Here is a 27,968-nt window from a genome sequence, read left to right as displayed (position 1 = left end):
GGCCACCGTTGGACAAATTGAGTTTCACACACAAATTTTAATTAAATGTGATATTTCAAACGTTTAATATTTACTACTTATGACATAAACAATAACTACTCTAAATATGGCAATGGAAAAACAGTTTGTCATCCGTGAAACCCACGGACGAACGATAACATCGTTGGGTTATAATCCTATTCGTCGTGAACTTTTTATAGGATGTGAAGGTAGAAATGCATAGCATTTTCAAAACAAATCATTCACTACATAAAAATGGTTCTTCTAACAGTTATATGTAAGAATATGGCTGGAGCGTAACTAGAGTTTAAACTAAAGACTGACAACCAATTGGAGTAGGGCTGCTGTAGATAAAATAAACATAAGGGCAGATCCAGGAATCGTTTGTTTTGGTTTTTGTGGGGGAGGAGGTGGGACTAAGGGGAAAAGGGTACATGGACCAACATGTGAAACGGTCAATCATTTTCAAGTTCACACATGAGAATAACAAACTCCAGGCGAGTGATTTGCGTAACAAAACATGTATTGAGTTTAGGATGCACATGTTGACCCAAAAAAAACCCAACTCTTTGAATAGCACAAACTTAAGTGTAAATGATCAAAACTTGCAGTAACAATAATAAAAACTAAAGGATGTATCACACATTGGGGCTGGCTGAGGTTAAATAACAGACCTTGCTTTTTAAGGTGCGATCGTGCTAGTACAACGCACATAATTTCAATCTGATGAGTGTGAAAAACAGCGCACGTTACACTTAACAAATGGCACATGTAAAATAGATGGGTATATTTTTTCCCACTGTTTACAAAATTCAACAGTTTTCATAGCTCATTTAGCTGATAGGAAGGTCCTTTTATTAAAACAATAAAAATTAAAAACATGGCAGTGGTTTCCATGCAGTCATTAAACTGGTATTTCTCTTTGTTAAACAAATCGGGAAATACTGGTTTAATAGACAATTTTGTAGATGTACCAGTCAAAATCTAATCGGAGCTACACTGCCTATTTTATTTATTGTGGAGAGTGATTTTTCACTTGCCTTAGCATATTAAGGTGTGCGATTTTCCACTTGCCTATAATTTTCAAAAACCAAGGACTAAATAAGTGTCTGTTCAACCAGCCAGCAAGAGGCACACTGTTACCATATTTTAGGTGGACAATAAAAAATGCTCCTGGGATGAAATTAATGTGTGCTTACACATGCATGCATGATTATGGACCTCAGATGTGAAGAACTGCACAGAGTTTGTAACTAATACAAATTTTACAAGAAACCCATTTCCCCTATTCAACACTGTGTTTTGGATAGGGATGTCAGATTTCTTCTAGTTGCGTTTCTATTGACTGGTCATCCTCAACATTTAACTTTAATTGCATGAGTGAACTAAAAAATTATCACACAGAAGTCACTGGTGTTGGATTTTAGACACCGTTTGGTAGTTAAAATCAATGATTGCTCCAGCGCTATCCATATAAACGTGAAGCACTTAAGCTAGAAGATGACAGTGACAATATCAACAGCAACAGCAAATCGATAACAGACTATATAATAAATGGGGGATCAGTTAGGGACATATCTTTATTACTGGTGCTGCTCTTCCACTAATTTTCAAACAGTGACAACACTAAAAGTAACAACACATACATGTACACATGCACATAAATCACCATTGTAATGAAGTTGATGCTTTAATGATGTTGTTAAATGTTCAGTTTTTTATTTAATTTTTGTTTATTTGTTAATCTTTGAATAATTCATATTTGTCACTAGCTCATTCATAATATGTATCGTACTCTTATTTGCCACTGAGTATATTTGTTACATACCATATTGTTCCTATTTGTAGCGCCCGGGCGCGATGCAAAACACAAAGGGGGCGCGGTAATTAGAGTACTAGAACACGTTTCGTAATACGTGTGAAAAATCCTCGTATCAAACTGTCAATGCGTCTGGCTCGCTGAGACATCAAAAGCTTTGTCGCCGAGTCACTCCACCAGTGACGTTTTCTTGTTGAAATGACGTAGCATACCGTACATCGTCAGCTGATTTATCGAAATACATGGTACTGTGCACGTAGGCATATACGGTGTCGGTGTAAATACCTACCGGTATGTTTGTACTTCCGGTTTTGAAAAGCGTTAATGGAGTGTCGTGCGTTCATTCTGCGTGGAGATAACAGCGACATACATTTGATAAACGACATGTGTGACATACTGTTCGCCCATACTAGTGTCGTAGTGCTTCACCTGTTTGGATTTTATTTGTTAACCGATTATAATCATTGCAAGTCGGCAGTCAGGTAAGCCAGTTTTACTATTTTATGGGTACCGTTTCATGATACATTTCTCGTGATCATAGGGGGCGCTTATATTAGAGGGGGCGCTACAAATAGGAACAATACGGTACATGCCTTTAGATGTATGCCATAGAATACAATAAAGAACATGCCAGTGGCCTACCTTATTCCTGTTAGTAACCACCTAATGGCATATATTTGTATTCACTACACATCCATACACCACTTATGTTGGGATAGCAAATAAAGTGAACATTTTAATTTTAACATGCATCTTTTTTTCTTTTTTTATCTTTTTTTAACAATAAAATTATTTATTTTCAGTATTGGCAATCAAGCAATTCCTCTATTTATGTCTTTCTTTTGCTAACATAATACACATTTGTAAAGCAAGAGGTGGTAACAGAGAAAAAACTCTTCTTGTATACATTAATTTATCTCTTTAATAATACACTTGAACAAGAAATAAGATCCTGTGAAGCAATTTACATAATATATGTTACTAGCAGAAATGTTTTATGCATACAGTACATGCATGTTGTAATATCAATCCATTTATTTTAAAAAACCCACCCTATATTTATTTTTAGATGGAGTTATGAAAATATATGAAGCTGAGACTGGCAAATTACTTCAATCTGCCACTGAACATACTGGATGGGTCACTGACTTTATATTTTGGTAAAAATTTTAATTCAAATTAGCAGCTATATAAACTTGAGCAGCAGTAAATAATACATAATGCATTTATAAATCAGTGCTTTTGTTTTTTTTCAGTTTATATTATTAATTATTAAACTGCTCTTTGATATTGAATGATATATTTTATGGGAGCAATAAATTATTATCATGATGCATCAGTATATTTAACGTTGCCAGGTATCTTTTTTTTGGTGGTAAAAATCTGAAAAAGGTCAGATTAGATTAGCTACACAGCCTACATGTATGATAACAGGACATTTCACACCCAAAATAGTACATGTAATATATAGAGAATATTTCATGTTTTTTGTCAAATATGATTTATATCTCATCGAGTGAAGTTTGCAATCATATCTCATGAGTCGCACTTGCACGACGAGTGTGATATGATTGCAAACTTCACTCGATGAGATATAAATCATATTTGACCAAACATTTTTTTATTTTATTTATAATACATTGTATAACTTTTGGCAATTTATCTTTATTTTTTAAATGCCAGCAGCAAAATAGTTCTGGCTTTCTTACACTGAAGATAACACTTTCTACAGTGACGATAACACAATTTAAAGTGAAATAGTGAAATTTACCTTTATTTTTTAAAAGCCAGCAGCAAAATAGTTCTGGCTTTCTTAGTGAAGATAACACTTTCTACAGTGACGATAACACAATTTAAAGTGAAATAGTGAAATTTTCACTCTAAAATGTGTTATCGTTACTGAGAGACTGATAACCCTTTTATTTCACTAATATTTTAAGATATTTCACTAAAGTTTATATAATAAATATGTTTAATACATAGTTGTGGTGTAAAAAATTAACTATTCTATTAAACAAAGCTAAATATAAAGTTAGTATAACAACAGAATGTTAGTTTTATGCTCAAAATGTGTTAACTTATGTACATGTGTATACACACACACACACACACACACGCACACACACACACACATGGACGCACGCACTCACACGTATGTACCATCATCTGTCTTTTCACAGGATGAATGCTAAAGTTATGTTATCAGCTTCAAATGATGGCTTCATTATGGCCTGGGGCTCTGGAGGACTTCAGGATAAAATTAAGGTTTGTTGCTTTTTTTTCTTCCCCCTCTTTCTCTCTCTCTCCCTTCCTCTGTCTCTGCCTCTGTATCTGCCTCTGTCTCTCTGTCTCTCTCTCTCTCTCTCTCTCTCTCTCTCTCTCTCTCTCTCTCTCTCTCTCTCTCTCTCTCTCTCTCTCTCTCTCTCTCTCTCTCTCTCTCTCTCTCTCTCTCTCTCTCTCTCTCTCTCGTTTTGTTTAGGTTTTTTTCTTCTTTTTTTTCTTTTGTCTTCTGCTGATAACTAAAGTGCCCAAATAATTAAGAGAAGTTTTGTTTTATTTTGTAATAGGTTTCTAAAAACACCCACATAAGTTTGCAACACTTGTCAGTTTTAGATCAAGTAAAAATGTGTTTATTTTCCACACCTCGATTCATCATGTTTCACAGAAGTACCGTGTACCATTCATTTATGAGGCTGTTACTTGGGCAGACTGCTGGACTGTGTGTTTTATTTCTAGATGGGAATACCAATCTACTGCATGGCCATCAACCCACGTAGAACTCAGCTCGTGTGTGGGGTCAATGGTGGAATCAGAGTGTACAACATGGATGAAAGTTAGTACATTGTTCTTACCATATTTGGCCCAAAATTGGCCCATGTCGTGGAATAAGCCCCCTTCTTTTTGAAGGCATGTAAGAAATTAAGCCATTATTTGTAAATAACAACCCACCCCCACCACCCCTGTTTTATCAGGGCTCTCACCGGAATCAATTTGGTTTAGCCAATTTTCAGATTTATAGAGTATTTCCTTGAAACTTAAAATGTGGTTAATTTAAGGAATATTTTGTTAGCCCAAGACTAAATGTTGTAGCCTCTTTGTATAAAAAATAGCAATTGGCTAATTTGGCAATGTACAAGGCCTCTTACCACAGTAAATAAAATGAAAATGCAAGTTTGCTCGAAGTTCATTTAAAAGGTTAAACCTCCTGTAGGAACACTATCACAAACAATTAAAGACAAATGCAACAACATCTTATTACCACCAGTGAGATTTAGCAGTCTTAACAGTGTGTAACGCTGTTTGCAATTTCATGTGAGCAGTGCCTCTTAGCCCAGGTCTGAACTAAAACCAATGTTTATTTCTAAAACTGCAAGTGGGGCATGCTTTAATCAAGACAAGTGTTAATTCTAAGTAGCATAAATACTTTGTTCTTATTGGTTGATGAACAGTTACAATGACATAGATTGACAACTATATAGCTGTAAGAAGGCGTGGACAGTACAGTTTTAGTGGTTATACAAAGACTAACCTTTTCTGGATTGGTTGAATAGCTGTGAAGAAATCTTCCCAAATATCTGGAAATAAGCTCACCCCATGCTAAGTACATGATGAGTTGTCTTGGTCCCTTGGGCTTATTTCCGGTCAAATATGGTTAATTGGTAGGGGGCAGTACGTGCCCGGTCTATCAAGGATTAATCCCTATCAGTAGGCCAAGTGGGCTATTTCTTGTTCCAGCCAGTGCTCCATAAAGTTGTGGTGTAACAAAGGCAATGTGTTCTGTCATGTCTGTGTGATGGTACATATAAAATATCTCTTGCTGCTAATTATGGAGTGGCAGAAACAGTTTCCTCTCTCATTATCTGTGTACTGTTTGACCGTATGTCTGACACCATAAAATAGTAAATAAAATATGTTCAATGCATCATTAAATAAAACTTTCTTTCTAACATCAATAGTTAATAGTTTCTGTTGTTACAGAAATGAAGCCTTGAGGGAGATGGGAGAATGTTTTCCTCGACCCTTCACAGAATAAACAGATGATTTGTCGAGAGGGTTTTCTACTGGACGTACCAAATATCAAGACTAGTTTCAGTTGCTCTCACTTTATCACCTGTCTCCTTTATTCATTTTCATTGGTTATGTTTATATCTAGTGACGGTTCAGGCATTCTGTCCTGCGTGTGTACTCACTGTCGTTATTAAAGCTTTCTGTCAAGAACATTGTTGGTGGTCTGGGGTTGAAGTCAGTGTAGTGGTCTTACATTTTGACCATGATGCTGAGTACTCATTCTAAGTTAGAGCAGGATCTGTGCCTATAAAATATTAGACTCCAGTCTTTACTGATGTCGCACGCATGCAGTTTGAAAGTTGTCAGTCTTGGGTCTAGACTCCAGTCTTTACTGATGTTGCTCGCATGCAGTTTGAAAGTATGTCAGTCTTGGGTCTAGACTCCAGTCTTTACTGATGTTGCTCGCATGCAGTTTGAAAGTATGTCAGTCTTGGGTCTAGACTCCAGTCTTAACTGATGTCGTTCGCATGCAGTTTGAAAGTATGTCAGTCTTGGGTCTAGACTCCAGTATTTACTGATGTCGCTCGCATGCAGTTTGAAAGTATGTCAGTCTTGGGTCTAGACTCCAGTATTTACTGATGTCGCTCGCATGCAGTTTGAAAGTATGTCAGTCTTGGGTCTAGACTCCAGTATTTACTGATGTCACACACATGCAGTTTGAAGGTATGTCAGTCTTGAGTCTAGACTAAAGATTTTATACCATTGTGTGACACCCAATAGCCGATATATTTTTGTGCTGGGGTGTCGTTAAACATTCATTCATTCATTCAAACATTTTATAAGCTTGTGGCCTGGTGGTGAATTATGAAGGCAACATCTTCCAGTTTTCACCCTGGTGTCCTGGCAACAGCCTTAATTGTCATTCATTTATTTATACACTGACAATAAAATGTTTTTTATTTTTATCACCGATATTCTCACTTGTATGCTCTCTTCTTGTTGTTTTTTCCAGGACGAGAATGCGGCCATTTTATCGACCACCACATGCTGTATGTTGCTACCGAACACACTGATCTTGTTCGCAATATTGTCTGCTATGAGTCACGCACCTACTCTGCTGGGTAAAAAATTTCTCCAACTAGATATTATCAGTCCATAGTAACTTCTTAGTTTTGTCTACATGCTATATATGGATATGTTGTGGATCTCCATGTTTCTAATATTGTTAGTTAACTATTTTGCCTCAGCGAAGTCGAAGGTGAGATATTGATGTTCCTGTTTGACAGTATCCCTTTTTTTTTTTTTTAGCTCCATTTCTCTCAGTCTGTAAGTCTTAGCTCAGTAAAACATCAGTGATAGTTGCACCTGTAGGCAGTCATGATGCAGGTTTAAAAAAGTATTTAATTAATTTCCGTTTCATCCTTTTTTTTTTCAATTAATAGAACTATACCTTACTAATGATCTTTTTCACAATGTATAAGAGATTCAAAATTAAATACATGTATATATTTTTTTTGTCTTTTGTTTTTTTTTACTTGTAGTTATGATAGAAAGCTTGTGATTTATGATTCGTCTTACACCGGAGACAACGGTCTGGAACCCATTTTCATGTAAGTTTCCACCGATGTTTTCTATTTTCCACCCAGTTGTGACTCATCTCAGCAGACAATATTCAGGGTTTACTTTTACACTGTTGGCAGCAACAGCATCAAGTTTTGCATTTAGATCTTTTTTAAAGGCTATGGTCATTGTGTTTTGTTTTTTAAAAGCTGAAGATCCATCTACCATGACCTACACCAAATACCTGAATTACTTTTAAATTGTATATTTAGTAGTTCATGATTAAAATGTCACTATGACATCATCAAACATAAGAGTCTTTCCTTTGATCATTATAGATGTATGGATCTATGTGTTTTATGTCAAACGCTGTGTTTTTATTTCAGAAACCCACAAGCCCATGAGGCTGGTATATCCTGTCTAGTGTTGGGGCGGGATGCAGAAAATTCCATGTGGTATGACATGTTACAAAATAATATTAGTCTAAGAGCATTTTTATATTTTATTTTAACAAGACACAAAATTACATCAGTATAAAATGCCATTTTCTTCTCTCTCTCCTTCTCCCCCTCTCTCTTTCTCTCTCTCTATTTCTCTGTGTACATGTTTCTCCCTCCCCTTCATCCCTCCCTTCTCACTTTCTCACTTTCTCCTCTCTCTCTGTCTCTGTCTCTGTCCCTCTCTCTCTCTCTCTCTCTCTCTCTCTCTCTCTCTCTCTCTCTCTCTCTCTCTCTCTCTCTCTCTCTCTCTCTCTCTCTCTCTCTCTCTCTCTCTGTCTGTCTGTCTGCTTGTCTCTCATGTCATGTCATGTCATAGGGTTTTACGTGCACATTCAGAACAAGCTGTTGTAGTGCACGCCTGTCGTGGGCACAAGAGCCGGCCTTGGCCGGCTCCTCCGTCCATGACAGGAAAGTTTGTCTCTCTCTCTGTGTGTGTATATATATACCTCACACACACACACACACACACTCTGTTTCATGACTTCCAGTTGCAGAAACGATGGAAAACTCATTTTTAAAAAGTACTATTTACAACAACAAACACTATGGTTAATATATAAATATACAATTTATTAAATAAATATATGAGACATGTACGACAAAGTACATCATGTAAAGAGTACATTATAATTACTACACAATCAGAGAATGTATCAGATCTGGATATAGGTCAGTTCTAGGTGCCAACGCCATTCTACTCGACTTGTATAATTAGTACCGTAGTTTATTTGAAAAACGTCTTATTTCGTCTTTTCTTTCAAACATATTTCCATCAAGCAAACATCTCTCTCAGTCTTCTAATGTAAATATCCAATGTGATTTTGTTCTCTGCAGGATTCTCACAGGTTCCTTTGACAAGACTGTGAAGATTTGGTCCATCGATGGGAAGCTGGTGCACAGGTTGGACAATTTTATTTCCAGCGTGTCGGGCGTGTGCTACGTGCCACTCAACACAACCATATGGGTGGCTGGAGGACTCACCAATGCAGTCCTCTATGATCCAAAGTCGGGGGAGAATGTACGTACGATAATATTTCTTTTTAACATTGCCTGTCCTCAAACAAGTGCATATGTTGAGTAAAGGAAAGGAATCTTTGTTTAGTGGTGGGACACGTATGGTGTTTCAGTGATCTCACTAAGAATAAAATTACCGGGTGAACATGAAATTAGCCGGCTATTAATACATCATGCAACAAAATCAGGTTGATATGGAAGCCAAAGAATGACGAGATTTCATTGGTTTATCTATAATTATACTGAGCAGATATTAACCAGGAACAATATTTCCAGACACATATGTAACAAGGTTGTCAGCATGTGCAAATTAGATTGTATAGTATCAACATTCAATCAGGAGGCATTGATTCTTTGTAATTCTATACAGGGCTAGCTCTAGATTGTACAGTATCAACATTCAATCAGGAGGCATTGATTCTTTGTAATTCTATACAGAGCTAGCTCTAGATGTCCAAATTAGATTGTACAGTATCAACATTCAATCAGGAGGCATTGATTCTTTGTAATTCTATACAGGGCTATAGCTCTAGATGTCCAAATTAGAATGTACAATATCAACATGCAATCAGGAGGCATTGATTCTTTGTAATTCTATACAGGGCTAGCTGTAGATGTACAAATTAGATTGTACAGTATCAACATTCAATCAGGAGGCATTGATTCTTTGTAATTCTATACAGGGCTAGCTCTAGATGTACAAATTAGATTGTACAGTATCAACATTCAATCAGGAGGCATTGATTCTTTGTAATTCTATACAGGGCTAGCTCTAGATGTACAAATTAGATTGTACAATATCAACATTCAATCAGGAGGCATTGATTCTTTGTAATTCTATACAGGGCTAGCTTTAGATGTGCAAATTAGATTGTACAGTATCAACATTCAATCAGGAGGCATTGATTCTTTGTAATTCTATAAAGGGCTAGCTCTAGATGTACAAATTAGATTGTACAGTATCAACATTCAATCAGGAGGCATTGATTCTTTGTAATTCTATACAGGGCTAGCTTTAGATGTACAAATTAGATTGTACAGTATCAACATTCAATCGGGAGGCATTGATTCTTTGTAATTCTATACAGGGCTAGCTTTAGATGTGTAAATTAGATTGTACAGTATCAACATTCAATCGGGAGGCATTGATTCTTTGTAATTCTATAAAGGGCTAGCTCTAGATGTACAAATTAGATTGTACAGTATCAACATTCAATCAGGAGGCATAGATTCTTTGTAATTCTATACAGGGCTAGCTCTAGATGTACTAGATTGTACAGTATCAACATTCAATCGGGAGGCATTGATTCTTTGTAATTCTATAAAGGGCTAGCTCTAGATGTACAAATTAGATTGTACAGTATCAACATTCAATCGGGAGGCATTGATTCTTTGTAATTCTATACAGGGCTAGCTCTAGATGTACAAATTAGATTGTACAGTATCAACATTCAATCGGGAGGCATTGATTCTTTGTAATTCTATACAGGGCTAGCTCTAGATGTACAAATTAGATTGTACAGTATCAACATTCAATCGGGAGGCATTGATTCTTTGTAATTCTATACAGGGCTAGCTCTAGATGTACAAATTAGATTGTACAGTATCAACATTCAATCGGGAGGCATTGATTCTTTGTGATTCTATACAGGGCTAGCTCTAGATGTACAAATTAGATTGTACAATATCAACATTCAATCGGGAGGCATTGATTCTTTGTAATTCTATACAGGGCTAGCTCTAGATGTGCAAATTAGATTGTACAGTATCAACATTCAATCAGGAGGCATTGATTCTTTGTAATTCTATACAGGGCTAGCTCTAGATGTGCAAATTAGATTGTACAGTATCAACATTCAATCGGGAGGCATTGATTCTTTGTAATTCTATACAGGGCTAGCTCTAGATGTGCAAATTAGATTGTACAGTATCAACATTCAATCGGGAGGCATTGATTCTTTGTAATTCTATACAGGGCTAGCTCTAGATGTACAAATTAGATTATACAGTATCAACATTCAATCGGGAGGCATTGATTCTTTGTGATTCTATACAGGGCTAGCTCTAGATGTACAAATTAGATTGTACAGTATCAACATTCAATCGGGAGGCATTGATTCTTTGTAATTCTATACAGGGCTAGCTCTAGATGTACAAATTAGATTGTACAGTATCAACATTCAATCGGGAGGCATTGATTCTTTGTAATTCTATACAGGGCTAGCTCTAGATGTACAAATTAGATTGTACAGTATCAACATTCAATCGGGAGGCATTGATTCTTTGTAATTCTATACAGGGCTAGCTCTAGATGTACAAATTAGATTGTACAGTATCAACATTCAATCGGGAGGCATTGATTCTTTGTGATTCTATACAGGGCTAGCTCTAGATGTACAAATTAGATTGTACAATATCAACATTCAATCGGGAGGCATTGATTCTTTGTAATTCTATACAGGGCTAGCTCTAGATGTGCAAATTAGATTGTACAGTATCAACATTCAATCAGGAGGCATTGATTCTTTGTAATTCTATACAGGGCTAGCTCTAGATGTGCAAATTAGATTGTACAGTATCAACATTCAATCGGGAGGCATTGATTCTTTGTAATTCTATACAGGGCTAGCTCTAGATGTGCAAATTAGATTGTACAGTATCAACATTCAATCGGGAGGCATTGATTCTTTGTAATTCTATACAGGGCTAGCTCTAGATGTACAAATTAGATTATACAGTATCAACATTCAATCGGGAGGCATTGATTCTTTGTAATTCTATACAGGGCTAGCTCTAGATGTGCAAATTAGATTGTACAATATCAACATTCAATCGGGAGGCATTGATTCTTTGTAATTCTATAAAGGGCTAGCTCTAGATGTGCAAATTAGATTGTACAGTATCAACATTCAATCAGGAGGCATTGATTCTTTGTAATTCTATAAAGGGCTAGCTCTAGATGTACAAATTAGATTGTACAGTATCAACATTCAATCGGGAGGCATTGATTCTTTGTAATTCTATACAGGGCTAGCTCTGGGTGAGACATTTGCCAAATTGTCTAGTTAACTATTAAACTTAAAATAAATATTACAGAAATAGACAGTTATTTAAAAAAAGTCAATTATTACATGAAATTATTTCGCCAAATTAAAATAAAATTCACCAACTGCTTTAAAAATTCACAATTGGTGAATTTGGCGAGAGCCAGACGTAGCCCTGCTATACCCAGTGACAAGTTATTAAAAAGGCCGTGAAAAATTGCTGGCTGCTGCCTGTTAATGACATCCCTATGTTTGCAAATATGTGACAGTGAGAGAAGAAACCTGCTGCCACCACATAGCGACATTTTTTATTGGTGGAACAAAGTTTGGTTTAGCCATTTTTCAGAAATGTAGAGTTATTTACTTGAAATTTATTAAAATGTGGTTAATTTAAGCAAAATGTTATTAACCAAAGACTACATTTGGTAGTCATTTTGTATAAAAATTAGCAATTGGCTAATCTGGCAATGAACAGGGTGAGCCCTGCATGGCGTTCTGACTGTGACCTTGAGCTGAAGATCACTCTCCTTAAATGATGGCAGGCGAGCAATCATATGAGGTTTAAATTCAAATGAAATTCATTAAAATATTTATTGCAAGGTGAACAATTTGCAGCTCTCCTAAAACTTTCCAGTCGAGTGGGGGGGGGGGGGGGGAGGGGAGCTGGAGAGATCACTCGCCATTTACTGGCAAAGACTGTGCAGTAAGCATTTAAAGCTTGCGATTAATTTTAATGTCAAGAACCACTCAATCATAATCATGGTTTTAGTCGCACACTTTATGTTATACAGCATGAGAATTGTGCTGAAAAGTGAGAACTACAAATTACATGCTACAAGCCATTACTAGAAGTTACATACATGGTGAGGATGTCGTTGTTGCTCTGGCTGGATCATGAAATTAGTCCACGTACAGCAAACAAAGTGCCACAGAGAGTGGCAGTTGCAGGGTTGAGTTCTGTTCACTGCTATCGCACATCAAAGCAGCACCCAAACAAATGATGAGCTATTTCCCAGTCTGCTAGGGATTTATGTCATATACAGCTGACAGGATTGGTTACAGAACGAGTTTTATAGAAGCTAGGCTGTTGTAGGAAAGGAAGTCAACAATAGTTTTTGTACCTTACAGTGTTTAAGTGAATAAAGAATATTTATTATCTTGTAAGACAACTTATTTTTGAAAATGTGCATCCAAGCTTATTTCAAGGTTATTTAGTTTTAGTCAGCTAAATAAATGAATGAATGAATGTAAGTATGAATATGTTTATAAATGCAAGAAAATTGAATACATGCACGAAAATAACTTTAAATGATAGCTGACACAAAATAATGGGTATGCCCTATCTTTCCAGGTTTCTGATCTGACACTAAATAATGGGTATGCCCTATCTTTCCAGGTTTCTGATCTGACACTAAATAATGGTATGCCCTATCTTTCCAGGTTTCTGATTTGACACTAAATAATGGGTATGCCCTATCTTTCCAGGTTTCTGGTCTGACACTAAATAATGGGTATGCCCTATCTTTCCGGGTTTCTGATCTGACACTAAATAATGGGTATGCCCTATCATTCCGGGTTTCTGATCTGACACTAAATAATGGGTATGCCCTATCTTTCCAGGTTTCTGATTTCATTGGCACCTTTCAGCAGCAAGAAGATGAAAAATATGAGCTTCAGTTGTTGAAATTCTTTCCTGAGTTAAACCAAGTGGTTGGTAAGAAAGATAAATTTATACAGACATTCAGTTGCATGTAAACATTATTTTAAATCTACTATTTCAATAAGATTATACATTGTTATTTTATTTTGAAAGGTTTATGGGGCTTTATAATGTTTTGATCTTGTTTTTAGAACATGTTGGTGATGTTTATTTATTTTTATGTTGATTAAGCCTTGAATGTTTTTTTTCATGCTATTTAACATTGGAAGTACTTTTTTCTGTCATAGCATCAACAAGCCGGCGACACCTGATCGTGTGGAAGTACAACTCGTCGGGTTGTATAACAGCTGTTAAATACAAGACGCCTCTTGACTGCCTGTGTTACAGTGAGTAGCTGGTTTTAGATAAAAGTAGAGACTGAGGTACTTGAGTATAGCATCCATCCATCTTGCTTTTCTTTTTCTCGTTCTCCCTCCCTCCATCTCTCTCTCTCTCTCCTCTTCATCCTTCTCTCTTGCACTCTCTCTACCTCCATCCCTCCCCTCACTCTCTCTCTGTGTGCGTATCTCTCTCTCTCTCTCTCTCTCTCTCTCTCTCTCTCTCTCTCTCTCTCTCTCTCTCTCTCTCTCTTTTTCTCCCTCTCATTCTCTCTCCTCTTCCTCCCACTCTTTCTCTCTACCTCTCTCCCTCCCTCTCTTTCTATTCAGCCTCTCCACTCTCTTTCTATTTTAGATATATTTTTTTCTTTCTTTCAATAATTATCTTTTTCTGTTTTGCAGCTACAAAATTTCCAATTCTGATGTTTAGTGGTGACAGTGATGGCGTGATCGTCAAATGGGAAAGGATGCAATCTAACAATTTCATGTACAGGTAAGTCGCTGTGGGATTTCCATGTTATGTTTTAAGTAATGGAATGCAGTTCATTGGTAGAGTACTAACCTCCATTATTTTTTTATTTTATTTTTTAAATTTGGAGGGGGGGGGGGGGGTAGGGTGGTGTAGCTCAGTGGTAAAGCACTCACTTGACACATAGTTAGTCTAGGATTGATCTCTATCGATGAAACCATTGGACTTTTTCTCATTCGAGCCTGTGCAGTACAACTGGTATATCAAAGGCCATATAGTATGTGCTATCCGATCTGTGGGATAGTGCATATAAAAGATCCCTAGCTGCTAACTGAAAAATATTGCTGGTTTCCTCTCTAAGACTATATTTAAAAATTAACAAATGTTTGACATCCAATAGCCGATGATTAATAAATCAATGTGCTCTGGTGGTGTTGTTAAACAAAACAAACCTTAACTGTGAGTTGGTTGTTTTTTTTGTCAGCAAGGAGTCGTTTCTGTTGACGGACACGAAATTAAAGAAACAGAAGCGTACGGGGAGTCGTGTTCGACAGATCATGATGCAGCAGGAGGTGAGATCGGAGACAAACAAAAATCTCACCAGTCGGTCGACGGCAAACTGGCAGAAAATGGCACGCCGCGCCGCCAGTCAGTACGCCTTCAACAAGGCTTTAATACCACCGGTTAGTACAGAATAAACCTACTGATTTTTTATATAGGGAGTGGGGGGGGGTAGGAGACAAGCAGACGGCTGGCCAATCAGTCAGGGAAACCTATAAAGAAAACCAGTTCCGGCCATGAGCCATTAGGTCTACAATAATCTTTAATTCCACTGGTTAGTAGAGAATAAACCTACATATATTGTTTATGAAGATTGTGTCTGTGTCTGTGTGATTGTGTGTGTGTCTGTGTCTGTGTGATTGTGTGTGTGTCTGTGTGTGTGTGTTTGTGTGTGTATGTGTGCGTGCGTGTATGTGTGTGTGTGCATGTGTGTGTGTCTGTGTGTGTGTGTGCATGTGTGTGCATGTTTGTGTGTGTGTGTGTGTGTGTGTGTGTGTGTGTGTGTGTGTGTGTGTGTGTGTGAAGATAAGCGACAGCTGGCCAAATGGTCAGGGAAACCTGTAGAAAACCAGTCTGGCCATGAGTCAGTTCGCATACGACAAATACTTCATTTTACCATTTAGTAGAGATTAAATTGACTTATTGGTCCAGGTTTGTTTTTACTAGCTACTTATTTTCTGCTTTTTAAAGTATTTTTCTCCAACTGCCTCACCAGTTTTAGGCTATCAAAACCAGTAGCCTGCACTAACCATTAACCTCTGTCCTTAACATACACCCCATATAGCTGATGTTTATCCCTAATACATCCTGCTTGAAGTTCATTTAGATATAACAATGAAAATAAAATAAATTAAAATAAAATAATTATGGAGCTGTGACTTCATTTATTGATCCGTGTCTTACTTCTAGGTGATCACCAAACATCCGAGCACGACGATTCTGAGGATTGTCTTTGTCGAGTCCTTGGATTTCATTCTGGCGGCTTCGGAAGACAGCAACATTTGTAAGTATCACAGTCAGCTGCATGTACATGTAGGTATAGGCTGTCTTCTTTTAGGAAAAAACCTCAAACATTTCAGGTACGTGTATATTGAAATATATTGAAGAAAAGATAAAATTAGTTTGAGCAGGGAGGCCTTTCGGTCCCTGAAACCCTCCCTCTGCACATGCACCTTCATTTATATTGTATTGTGTAGACTGAAGAGCGAAGTTATGAGGGTTGGGGTTGAGTGATGCTTTCCCAGAAAATATATTGGGAAGAAAATATAAAATTTGCTTGAGCAGGGAGGGATTTCAACTCCCGAAACCATCCCCCTGCACATGCGCCTGCATTCATGGTTTCAAATTTGACAATTCACATTACCATTGGTTGTGTTTTTTCTTTACATCTTGTCACCATTGTTTCAGATGTGTGGGGATTCGACACGTCGGCCGTGGCGGTCCTGAAGAACATGAAGCCGCTTGACCTGGAGACGCTGGTCGACAAATACTCCGTCCTCCTGGACACCAAGTCCGAGCTGCGGGAGACGCTGCCTGAACGAGTACCACAGGTCTTCACTTAGCTAGAGGCGTGGGGCTCAGTGACCACTGCACGGCTCATTGTTTTATTTACATACATTTATTGCTTCACATACAGTAGCCAGAGGTTTAGTTTTCATGTCGTTAATTGATCTTTCATTCATTCATTCATTCATCCATCCATCCATCCATTTATCCATCCATTCATTCATTCATTCATTCATTCATTCATTCGTTCATTAAAGACTTGAGACTCTAACAGAATCTGAGATTCAGGCATGTGATTCTTCTGCATTTTAGCGGAATTCCGCTTTAAAAAAAAGAAGTCATTTCCCTTTATTTTCGGGTTTTTTATTTTATTATTGCACTTCCACTAAACCATTTTCTTAATGGCTGTTTGCTAACCTGTAGACAGTGTACCACGATATAAGACTGATGACCAGTCAAAGAAATCGCTGTGCTTTTGTATGATGGAACATTTTCAGATTTTTTTAAGAATACCAAATCACATGCCTGGGGATTTTAACGTCATGGCAATGCTATACAAATGTAACATCCAAACTTAGTAAAGATTGAAATGTAGACTAAAGTTTCATAAGCAAGAGTCTTGGTCTTTAGTACCAACATTTTTGAGAGAGAAAAGTTGCTCTAGCATGGAGTTTTGAAGGTGACTAAAGAGAATCGTGGAATGAGATTTAATTTGTTGCATTTGGTACCGTTTATTGTTTCTGTAAACACTGTCATCAGGCATGGATACAAGGATGGCACTGAGGGGTTGCATGTCCCACCCCCTTTTGTTGCCGACATCAAAACAAAAATAAAAGCCTGCTCAAACACCTCTTACTATGTTTGCCACCCCCCCCCCCCCCCTTTCACAAACCCTTACATTCATGCCTGCTCATTATTTATTGATATGTACTTAAAAATGTTTTCAAATAAACCATAATGTAGAGATTTATTAACTGGCAACTATTTATCTTAAAACCTTATGCTAGTTAGTTAAAAATAAGCTATTTGTGATTTCTTCACAGGAAAATGACTCTGTAACCAATCGGGTGGCAGGTTTCATCTGCAGGTATGTGTTTTCTGAACACCTCAGCAGTGTTACAAGTCTCGTTGTGATTGGTCGAGAGTATGGCTTTGACAGAACATATGTGGTAAGTACTAGTAATGATAATAATAATAATAATAATTTATTTGTTGCAAATGATTTTTTAATTATCAGTATTAATTAACTTGAAAACACTGGTAACATTTTCAGCTTAGGTCATCTAGTGTCTTAAATTTTGCATTTAGTTTGGTTTCTTAGAAACAAAGAGTGTTAACTTTACCAAATTCCATACAGGTGTTCTCCTTGAATAAAAGAACATCTGTTCTCAGAGCCTACAAAGGTCAAATCATGTGACATGACATATTGTGTGATAGTTGAGAGTCATTGCACCATGCTTCATTTTTTTATCCTTGGCGTTGCTTTTGGTACATTTTGTTGTTACAAAGAAACCGACAATGCTGGCACACTGGTTAATGGCTGATATGTTCTGGGTTCAATACCAGCTCCGTAGTCTTTTTGACCTCTGTGAAAAAGAAGGGGCAGGATGTAAACCAGTGGTAAAGCACTTGCCTGATGCGCGGTCAGTTTGGGATCGATCCCTGTTGGTGGGATCATTGGGCTATTTCTCGTTCCACCCAGTGCTCCACAACTATCCTGTCTGTGGGATGCTGCATATAAAATATCCCTTGCTGCTAATCAGAAAGGGTAGCCCATTGCTTGTGAGCAGCGGATTTCCTCTCTCATTTGCTGTGTTGTCCTTAATCATATGTCTGACGCCATATATTCTTAATGAAAATGTGTTCCATGTGTCGTTAAATAAAACCTTCCTTCCTTCAGTGAAGAAGATTAAGGCCACTTTTCTGACACTGGTATTTAATTTCTGTTCTGGATAGACACCGCAGATAACTGCCTACGGTCTAGTGCTTGATCTGCAAATGGAAAAAAACAACAACATAGGCATAGAAATAGGTTTGGGTATTATGTTTTCAAGTACTTTTATGGTGCATGTATGCGACATGACATTTTTCGTCTTCTGTTTTGTAGCTCAGTGCCGGGTGGGACAGTAGAATTTGCATCTGGGATCTAGAGAATGGAGAGTAAGTAAAACAGCTATTAATTGTTAGACTTACTATTTTGTTCAGGTCATCCTATCTTGTTCTTCTGGAACAGTCACTCTTTTGCAAAGTGTAGAGCAGGGACAGATTGGTAGCCTTTTGGCCAGTCATGTGAATTAGCATTCTACTTCCACTTATTTAGCCAACATCATAATGGGGTGGGGTGGGGGGGGGGGGGGGGGGGGGGGGGCAGGTTCTAGCTCAGCCAGTAGAGCACTCGCCTGAGGTGCATGCATCGTAGGTTCAAACCACCTCAGTGGACCCATTCTCTGTTTGGATTATGTTCTGTCACAACCAGTGCCACCAGATCGGGTATATCAAAGGTCATGGTATGTGTTGTTCTGTCTGTGGGAAAGAGCATATAAAAGATCCCTTGCTGCTAATGGAAAAAGGTAGCAGGTTTCCTTTAAGACTACAAGTAAAAAACAATTACCAAATGTTTGACATCCGATAGCCAATGATTGATAACAAACTTTTCTTCATAATGGCTTTTGCATAGCCTCATGCAGAATCCATCATTTTTCTTATTTTGTAATGGCTACAATATATCATAATGGGTTTTGAATAGCCTCATGCAGAATCCATCATTTTCCTTATGTCATAATAGATACAATGTATGATCATAATGGGTTTTGTGTGGCCTCGTGCAGAATCCATCATTTCCCTTATGTCATAATAGCTACAATGTATGATCATAATGGGTTTTGTGTGGCCTCGTGCAGAATCCATCATTTCTCTTATGTCATAATAGATACAATGTATGATCATAATGGGTTTTGCGTGGCCTCGTGCAGAATCCATCATTTCTCTTATGTCATAATAGATACAATGTATGATCATAATGGGTTTTGTGTGGCCTCGTGTCCAGGGCCAACTGTCTGTGCCATGTTGCTCTTGGTATGCAGAAATATTTCTCACAATCCAAATAGATGATCATGACCAGTTTTACTTTTTCTTAAAACGGGCACTTTTTTATTTTATAATCACCTGTAGTTTGAGTTATTATCAAGTTAATGACAGACGTGTGTAGGCTGTGTTTGTTTGTTCCAGATTGCACGACACTTTCCGCAGCCCCATAGTAGATCGCTTTAACGAGAAGCTCGACATCGCCTGCGACGGCGTCATCCTTGATATGGACTACAGCCCTGACAAGTAAGATGGGTTTAGAGAAAGACGTCACATTTAATAGTCTATTACCACAGGTACACTTGTAGGGTAACTACCACAAAATCATATTGGCCTAGTTCATTGTTTATGATTGTTTCTATAAGAATTGAATGTGACAATGTCTTATATGAATGGCGTAGAATCATAGTCATTCATTCGTAAGTGTGTGTGGTGGTTCTGTGCTTCGTACTTCCATGAATGTCAAACATTATTACATTCAATAATTATGATTTCATGCATCAAGCCTGGAAATAAGTGGTCAGTCACAGACACTGTCCAGTACAAATTTGTTATTTTGTCAAGCTTTGACAGTCACAAACTATTAGCGGTTAGTTTGTCTGATACAAAATGAAGTATTTTTGTGTTGAAGTAGTCCAAAACAAACCTAGAAATTTGGGCTTGGCACTAGTTTTGAAGCAATTCAATGCAGTTCGTTTTAAATTTGTTTTTTGTCCATATCATGCAGAATGCACATGCTTATTTTGGAACTGTTGCTAGAATGCTTTAGCGTTTGCTCAGAAATGGTGTTTATTAATAGACCCGAGCAAGGCCGATGATACGATGTGTTCCAAAAGACTCCAGGTGACAAGTCATCTTTTAAACTGAAAATTTAACCGTCTAAACTGAACAGTGGACGAATAATCTAGTGTCATTGTGTTTATTTAATGTAAGTTGTACCTCTGAAACTGCACGGTTCAGAGAGGACTATATGTTTCATCTCCGTCCTAATGTCTGTCTCTGTCTGTCTCTGTCTGTCCATCCATCTGTCCCACATATAGTTTTCTGGATGGGGGTTTTCACAATGCTTTGACATATTATTGAAAAATGTAGCAGATTTCCTCTCTAAGACTATATTTCAAAATTACCAAATGTTTGACATCCAATAGCCAATGATTAATAAATCAATGTGCTCTGCCGGCCTCGGTGGCGTCGTGGTTAGGCCATCGGTCTACAGGCTGGTAGGTACTGGGTTCGGATCCCAGTTGAGGCATGGGATTTTAAATCCAGATACAGACTCCATACCCTGATTGAGTGCTCCGCAAGGCTCAATGGGTAGGTGTAAACCACTTGCACCGACCAGTGATCCATAACTGGTTCAACAAAGGCTATGGTTTGTGCTATCCTGCTTGTGGGAAGCACAAATAAAAGATCCCTTGCTGCTAATCGGAAAGAGTAGCTCATGTAGTGGCGACAGCGGGTTTCCTCTCAAAATATATGTGGTCCTTAACCATATGTCTGACGCCATATAACTGTAAATAAAATGTGTTGAGTGCGTCGTTAAATAAAACATTTCTTTCAATGTGCTCTAGTGGTGTCGTTAAACAAGACAAACCTTATTTTATATTTCAGTAATGATTATGCATATGCCTTGTGTTTTATTCCAGTAATGAATTTGCATATGCCTCAAGTGACAAGATGGTCTACATACGGACGTTCTCCCCAGATGGGTTGAAGATGGTTTTGGTCAGCACACTCCTCGGACATGAAGGAGACGTCACCTGTGTACACTGGAATAAAATAACCAAAAAATGGGTCACAGGTTCTGAAGACGGAACAGTCAGAATTTGGGTAATTCCATTAGTGGCGTCTTTAGTCAGGTGACTGGTTAATACAGGCCACTTTGAATTACTGTAAAACAGGTCTTTTCCACTTGGATGTAATGTTTTAAAAACAAATTCCTTGATTGTAACTGAGAGAGACAGAGAGTGAGAGAGAACATAGAGAGTGAGAGACAGAGAGAGAGACAGGAAAAATTAAGCTAATTAAAAAAAAATCTTAGTCCAGGGTGGGGCCTAAAAAGGCAAAACTAAGCCACTTTAAAAAAAATCTACTTCTTTACTTCCAGAAATGCTATGACCAAATAGTCTTCATATATGTAAAGGTCTTCATATATGTAAAGGTCTTCATATATGTAAAGGTCTTTAAATGATTTATCAAAGTTGAGAATTTCATTAATGTTGGGTCTCCTGTTAGTTTACTAGAATGGTATAGAGAAATGCATTTAAACTGTAATTTACTAGACCATTTCCGACTAAATTTGGTGGGAAGCTTCTTTGATCCATAGAGAACAAAATCACGAATTTGGTCATTTTGGTCTGCTCTAGTTATTTCTGTTTTCCATATTTCAGTCTGGGACGGGCAGGCGTTGACTATGGGCCCTACTTGGTTATGTTGTTTTTGTGTCTATATTTCAGTCTGGGACGGGCAGGTGTTGGCTGTGGGCCCTACTTGGTTATGTTAATTGTTTTTGTGTCTATATTTCAGTCTGGGAGGGGCAGTTGTTGGCTATGGGCCGGTCTTGGTTATGTTAATTGTCTTTGTGTCTATATTTCAGTCTGGGACCGTGTTTGTTCTTAAATGTCTATTTGTGTTTTCTGTATTTCAGTCTGGGACGGGCCTGACTGAGTGTGAACAGGTGTTGGCTGTGCGTGGAGATGTCCGCTGTATGTGTATAGATAAAGTTAATGGTGCTATAATCGCAGGAGTGGAAGAAACCATCAAGTACGAAATTTCTTTTTACATTTTTTAAATAAATGATTAAATTATAATTAAATTCGGAACATATAATTCCGTCTCCCCCAACCCACACGTTTCCTGTCCTGAACGGAGGAGCCGGCCAAGGCTGGCTCTTGTGCCCAGGACAGGCGTGTGCTACAACAGCTTGTTCTGAATGTGCACATAAAGCCCTATGACCTGACCTGACCTGACAAAGTACCAATACAAAGTGAGGTATCACGTTTCACATTCCTTGGTGAAGTTATTTTTATTTTCATTGAGAAATTAACAAACGGACGTTGCTATGCCTGGACCAATGGGATGATGATGTTTTGTAATGAATGTAATGAAAATTTAATTATTATAAATTTATTGTGCAAGTTATTAATTTACAAGCTGGTATTTGTAAAAAAAAAAAAAAAAAAAAGTGTTCCAAAACATGCTTCTGTATTTCTCCTTCAATAAAATACAACTTTTTCTTTATTTTTCTTGAGGTCTGTCTCCTTACTTCTTATCTTGAAAGCATATCTATTACTATAATTATTTATTATTATTATTAAGTTGTAGATGTTAAAAAACATGTTTAGTATGTTTCTGTGTATTCAAGGTGTGCAAACCAAACATATATTGTCTTGTCTAATAATAGTGTGCAGTAAGCAGTGCATGTTCTTAATGAATCATGTTATTTTTCTGTTTCTGTTCAGGCTGTGCGAACCAGACATGTGTTTTGTGTAATAATTAAGAGTAGTATGTAGAAAGCAGTATATGTTGTTAACCAGTCATCGGTTTTATTTTTCTGTTTGTGTTCAGGGTGTACGAACCAGAGAGTTATCGACTAGTCCAGACCAACGTGGGTCATTCAGACTCTGTGCGCAGTATCATCCACATTCCTGAACGAAGTCAGGTTAGCAGTGTTAATAAGCAGTTATTTTTTTTAATGTTCTTACAGTTTTAACTAGAACTGTAAACCATAATCTTTAATGTGTTTAACACTTCTTCTTCCCAACAAGATATATAATTATATATATTTGAATTGTTTGTCATTGTGAATTTATCGATGTATAACATTCACAAATTGTATAAAAATGCATAGTGTGGCAAAGTGATTTTATACTGTCGGTGGATCCATTGGGTTATTTCTCGTTCCAGCCAGTGCTCCACAACTGGTGTAAGAAAGGCAGTTGTATGTACTGTCCTGTCTGTCGGATCCTGCATATAAAAGATCTTTTAATCGTAAAGAATTAATACCCAATTGCATGGCGGCAGTGGGTTTTCCCTCTCATTATCTGTGTGGTCCTTAACCATATGTCCATAAGAAAACATTTCTTCCTTTCTTTCCTTCCTCTAGATCACACGTCATAATTATCATACATCAGACATTTAACAGCTGCAGTGTACTGCACAGTGTGTTGGGATGTTATGAAAATAATGTTTCCTTCCTTTATTGGGTCCTCTACTGTTTTTTTCAGTACGTCACGTGTTCGTGGGACAAAACATTTCGAGTGTGGAATGCCTGGAAACAGGTTCGCCGCTTCAAGCAAAAAGAGTCGCCGAAAACCGGCAACAAGGTGAAAGTGCCACACGATTCTAAAGTGGTGTGGGGCAACCTGGACGCTAACGACGAGAAGAAAGATCCCGAAAAGGGAGAGCACTGCCAGACTGAGACTGGTGACAAGAGTAACAATAGTGTCAGTCAGGAAACGGAGGCCGAAAGTCCAGACATTTACGAGATAAAACAGGAAAACTAGCGTCATGGATTGACGACATGCAGTGTGATATTAGTCTCTTTAGTAAATGGCTGTGTATGAGTACGAGATCTCAGACTGTGACCAGTTATATTCTGTTGCTCAAAGTGCGAAATGCTGAAATTACCATCACTTTTTGGTAGATCAGAGTGTACGCTTAAATTACAGTGGCATTAGTTTATCACTGATTGGAAGTAAAGTAATTATTAAAAAAAAAATCCGTCTCAGAGCATGAAGACGTAAATCATAGTGAAATTTTATTGTAGATTGGTGTTAACCCCTCAGTTACAGTGACTTTTTAGAAAGTTCAATGTGTAAACTACTAAATGAGAGTGACTTTTAATTGTTCTCTAAAGTAAAGCACATTTTACAGTAAAGTGGTGGAAAGTCGTATTTAAAAAAATATTTTTTTTTATACTGTCATAGATAAAGATTTAACTGTGGTATTGGACTGAGAAAATTAGAATATTAATCACAAACTTATCTTAAGTGCTTGCTTAAAATATACCTTTTGGACAGACAGATGAACTGACAGGTGGATAAATTGGTCAATGAATAATGAAAAGTTGAAACGTGAGATACAAATATATGTGGGACAAACAAATGAATTAAATTATCAAACTAACAAAGTTGAACAATTAAACCAAATATTATTGTGTCAACATAGCACAAATATGTGTTGGTAAAATATGGCCACTACATTTAATATTTGTTATTGTTACCAAAATGTGTCTTATTATTAACCACAGGTTTTTTTTTTCTTTAAATAATCTGCAAGTAATATTAATTTCATATCATTCAAGTTAACACTAACGTATGAATTGGCGAACGCACAATGCGACACAAAAATGTCTTGTGTCATCTTTACACACATTTCGGTTGGCCAAACATGGCCAGGTCATTTTAATTGTATTTTTCCAAATATTTTTTGGACACCAAATCTGTATCTGTGATATTGTTAATTTTCTAAGCTTTATACATGTATTTTTATGATACAAGCTGAGGCTTTTATATAGATGTGGCTTTTCTCAGTGCACTGCAGAAAGAATTTGATTGGTTGCTCAATGTGTGTTGAAATCATGTTTTGTTTCTCTCTCTTTTTCCTGTTTCTTATTGAAATTTGGTTATGCACAGTGAGAGAAAGTAATTAATGCACAGTGAGAGAGGCCAGGTTAAATATTCGTGAGAGGAAAACCATCAAAGTTTTTTCTTCGCTTAGGATTTTAATAAATGGGGAAAACTTTACAGATATCTTAGGACAGTTTCATTTTTACTGTATTAGATGATATCAGAGAATAGTGAGTATGGACAGAACTACATGTGGGTTCTCTTGGAGTGCCAGTGGGGGAGGAGTGTGATATCTACCAGATCATTAACGGGCTGTTTTATCCTAATAATCCAGAGCATCCAGGTTATGAAAACTACATTTAAACATGAAGTGAAAACTTGATACACTATTCATAGATTCAAGATGTGTCATTTAAAAAAAGGGGCGTATTGTCTCGAGGGTGGGACTATACTCCTCCCCCAACCCACCACCAATTTCAGATCTGCTCCTGATAAGGAGAGTCATAAGACAGGTGGAGGGATAAATAAAGAAAAGTATGATGTTAGGCCACATGAGATAATGGTAGAAATCTGGGATAAAGATGCCCGTTATATATGGTGGCCCCAAATACTATTTATGCTGTATTAGACAATTTCGGACATGGCTTCTTAAAGATAGATGACTTTTGATAGATTTGAGCACGTTTGACTGTACATCAGTTGGCTTCTTTTTTTGTAAATTTTTATCATTCATATACATTGTACCCATCATTTCTTGTGCTGTTTATTTATTATGCACTTCATGTTATACATTTATGCAGTTAATGTGCAATCCATAATAACACGTACTAGTATATAATTAATTCTGCTTGATTTTAGCGATAATTATTACCATTACAGAATTTTATCCTATGTTGTGATGTTATTATTTTTCATACCCTATGTAATTATACTACTGACTCCCAAAAACTCACTCCAGCTAGTGCACCATGACTGGTACATCAAAGGCTGTGGTATGTGCTATCCTGTCTATGGGATGGTGCATATAAAAGATCCCTTGCTGCTAATCAAAGAGAGTAGCTCATGAAGTGGCGACAGCGGGTTTCCTCCTTCAATATCTGTGTGGTCCTTAAACATATGTCTGATGCCATATAACCATAAATAAAATGTGTTGAGTGCATTGTTAAATAAAACATTTCCTTCTTCTTCTGTCTCAAAAAGGGAAATTGGCTTTAGGCAGACTCTTTATAAATTAAATTGGAAATGGAGCTTCCCTATTGGTCAGTTTAAAATGACTGACCGTCTGCTAGGATGAAAACAGAGAAATTCAGTAGGAGTGCTTTATAGTAGTTATTGAAAACCTGACTAGACTGCCCGTTTTACATAGAAAACATGACATTTATCATACATGCTTCCTGAAACATTCATGGATGTGTATTTTCACGTCCTATATACATGTATGTCTATTACTTGCCATGACACTATCAGTATTATAGAGATTTCAAAAAAGGATCCGAATTTGAAAACCACAAAGAGAAAATGTCAAGAACAATGATTACAAAATTGTTTCAACTTGGGTTAAAAACTTAGCATAAAATTTCTTAGGGTAGGGTAACGAACAAGGTGTCACGTCTAGGTGAAATATCATTAAATAACATTTGGTATGTATGTAGAATTTTAATTTTCAGATGAAATAGTGGAGGGTATATTTTGTGGGAAATGTTATCTTTTAGTAGAGGACATTTATATTGTTAGACAAGAGGGCTTAATGTGTATGGGTGGGGAGGGGTGGATTGTTTTTAACATTTCCCATGGGACATGCACACACCCATCAACCCCTGGTACAGGCCTTTAACATTTCAGGGCAGCACCTACCATTTCCTTAGTCCATTTGGACTCTTCTGTTAATCTTTCCTAGTAACAAAAACATTCAGACATTTAAGTTCTGCTAATGGAAAAATGTAGCGGGTTTCCTCCGATTACTATATGTCAGAATTACCAAAAATGTTTGACATCCTATAGCAGATGATTTATAAATAATTCTTGATGTTTTGCCTTTTACCATAGTTTGACACCCAATAGCTGATGTATTTTTTATGTTGGGGTGTTGTTAAACATCTATTCTATTCAAAACAAACTAACTTCAGTTGTCTGAAATATCGAAACCGACAGTTTTTCTCACTAAGCTCACTATTCCTTGACCCAAAGTATAAACCGGGTCAGGCTAGAGTACACTCGGGCAGTAGTGAGATGGTATTGGTGTACACGTAAGAATTATTTACTTGTACCTTCTCTGAAACATATTGCCAAAATAAAGACTTTATAATGAATTGCCAAAGATGTATAAATTCGCTCGTACTCGTTTATTGTTGAATTTGTGATATTTTTCTAATGTTTTAGTAAGATCTGAAGTCTTTTACTACCTTATATGGATTTTACATTGGACATCGATCTGAATTTAGAAAATGATATGAGAATGTAACTGGACCAGTTGTTTTACTGTAATAAACTATTTGTGTATCAAATCATAGTTTATTATTGTTTATGGTAAATTCTTGCTCCATATATTTGTGTTTTATGGTGGACAAATTTTTTAAAATAATAATTAGAATTTTGTGCTCAAATTTGTGACCCAAGATAAACACCGGATTCATCACCAACTAATGCACCAAGTTTACTGTTACGTGTAGAAGTCTATTTTTGTACCAGATTTATATCAATGACTGATTTGAAGTTGTGATTTTATTCATATTAGACACATCAGAATCTATTTGATAAAAGTCTTTCATCAAATTATTCAACTACAAGTAATACTGG

General features: G+C 37.0%; 1 protein-coding gene across 1 annotated transcript; it reads left to right on the top strand.

Annotated features, from left to right (window-relative positions):
• Positions 1-27,676, top strand: LOC121383792 (uncharacterized WD repeat-containing protein all2124-like). The gene is made up of 21 exons (XM_041513892.1): positions 1-209; positions 2,889-2,979; positions 4,000-4,084; positions 4,556-4,652; positions 6,840-6,948; positions 7,369-7,437; positions 7,774-7,842; positions 8,722-8,905; positions 13,566-13,659; positions 13,893-13,991; positions 14,385-14,475; positions 14,936-15,134; positions 15,922-16,015; positions 16,420-16,562; positions 17,562-17,687; positions 18,626-18,678; positions 19,747-19,848; positions 21,249-21,432; positions 22,250-22,365; positions 23,170-23,263; positions 23,829-27,676. The coding sequence occupies exons 1-21, from the start codon at positions 107-109 to the stop codon at positions 24,105-24,107; spliced, it is 2,481 nt and encodes an 826-aa protein (XP_041369826.1). The 5' UTR covers positions 1-106; the 3' UTR covers positions 24,108-27,676.
• Positions 27,677-27,968: the final 292 nt, after the last annotated feature.

The sequence above is a fragment of the Gigantopelta aegis genome, chromosome 2 (genome assembly GCF_016097555.1).
Source record: "Gigantopelta aegis isolate Gae_Host chromosome 2, Gae_host_genome, whole genome shotgun sequence".
Classification (NCBI taxonomy): domain Eukaryota; kingdom Metazoa; phylum Mollusca; class Gastropoda; order Neomphalida; family Peltospiridae; genus Gigantopelta; species Gigantopelta aegis.
This window is presented reverse-complemented; position numbering and strand designations above follow the sequence as displayed.

Excerpts from the sequence above, each read along its gene's own strand:
- LOC121383792 (XM_041513892.1), top strand. The coding sequence starts at position 107 with ATGGCAATGGAAAAACAGTTTGTCATCCGTGAAACCCACGGACGAACG. Across the intron at positions 210-2,888 it reads ACTTTTTATAGGATGTGAAG|ATGGAGTTATGAAAATATAT; the intron begins GTAGAAATGCAT and ends ATTTATTTTTAG. Across the intron at positions 4,653-6,839 it reads AGTGTACAACATGGATGAAA|GACGAGAATGCGGCCATTTT; the intron begins GTTAGTACATTG and ends TGTTTTTTCCAG.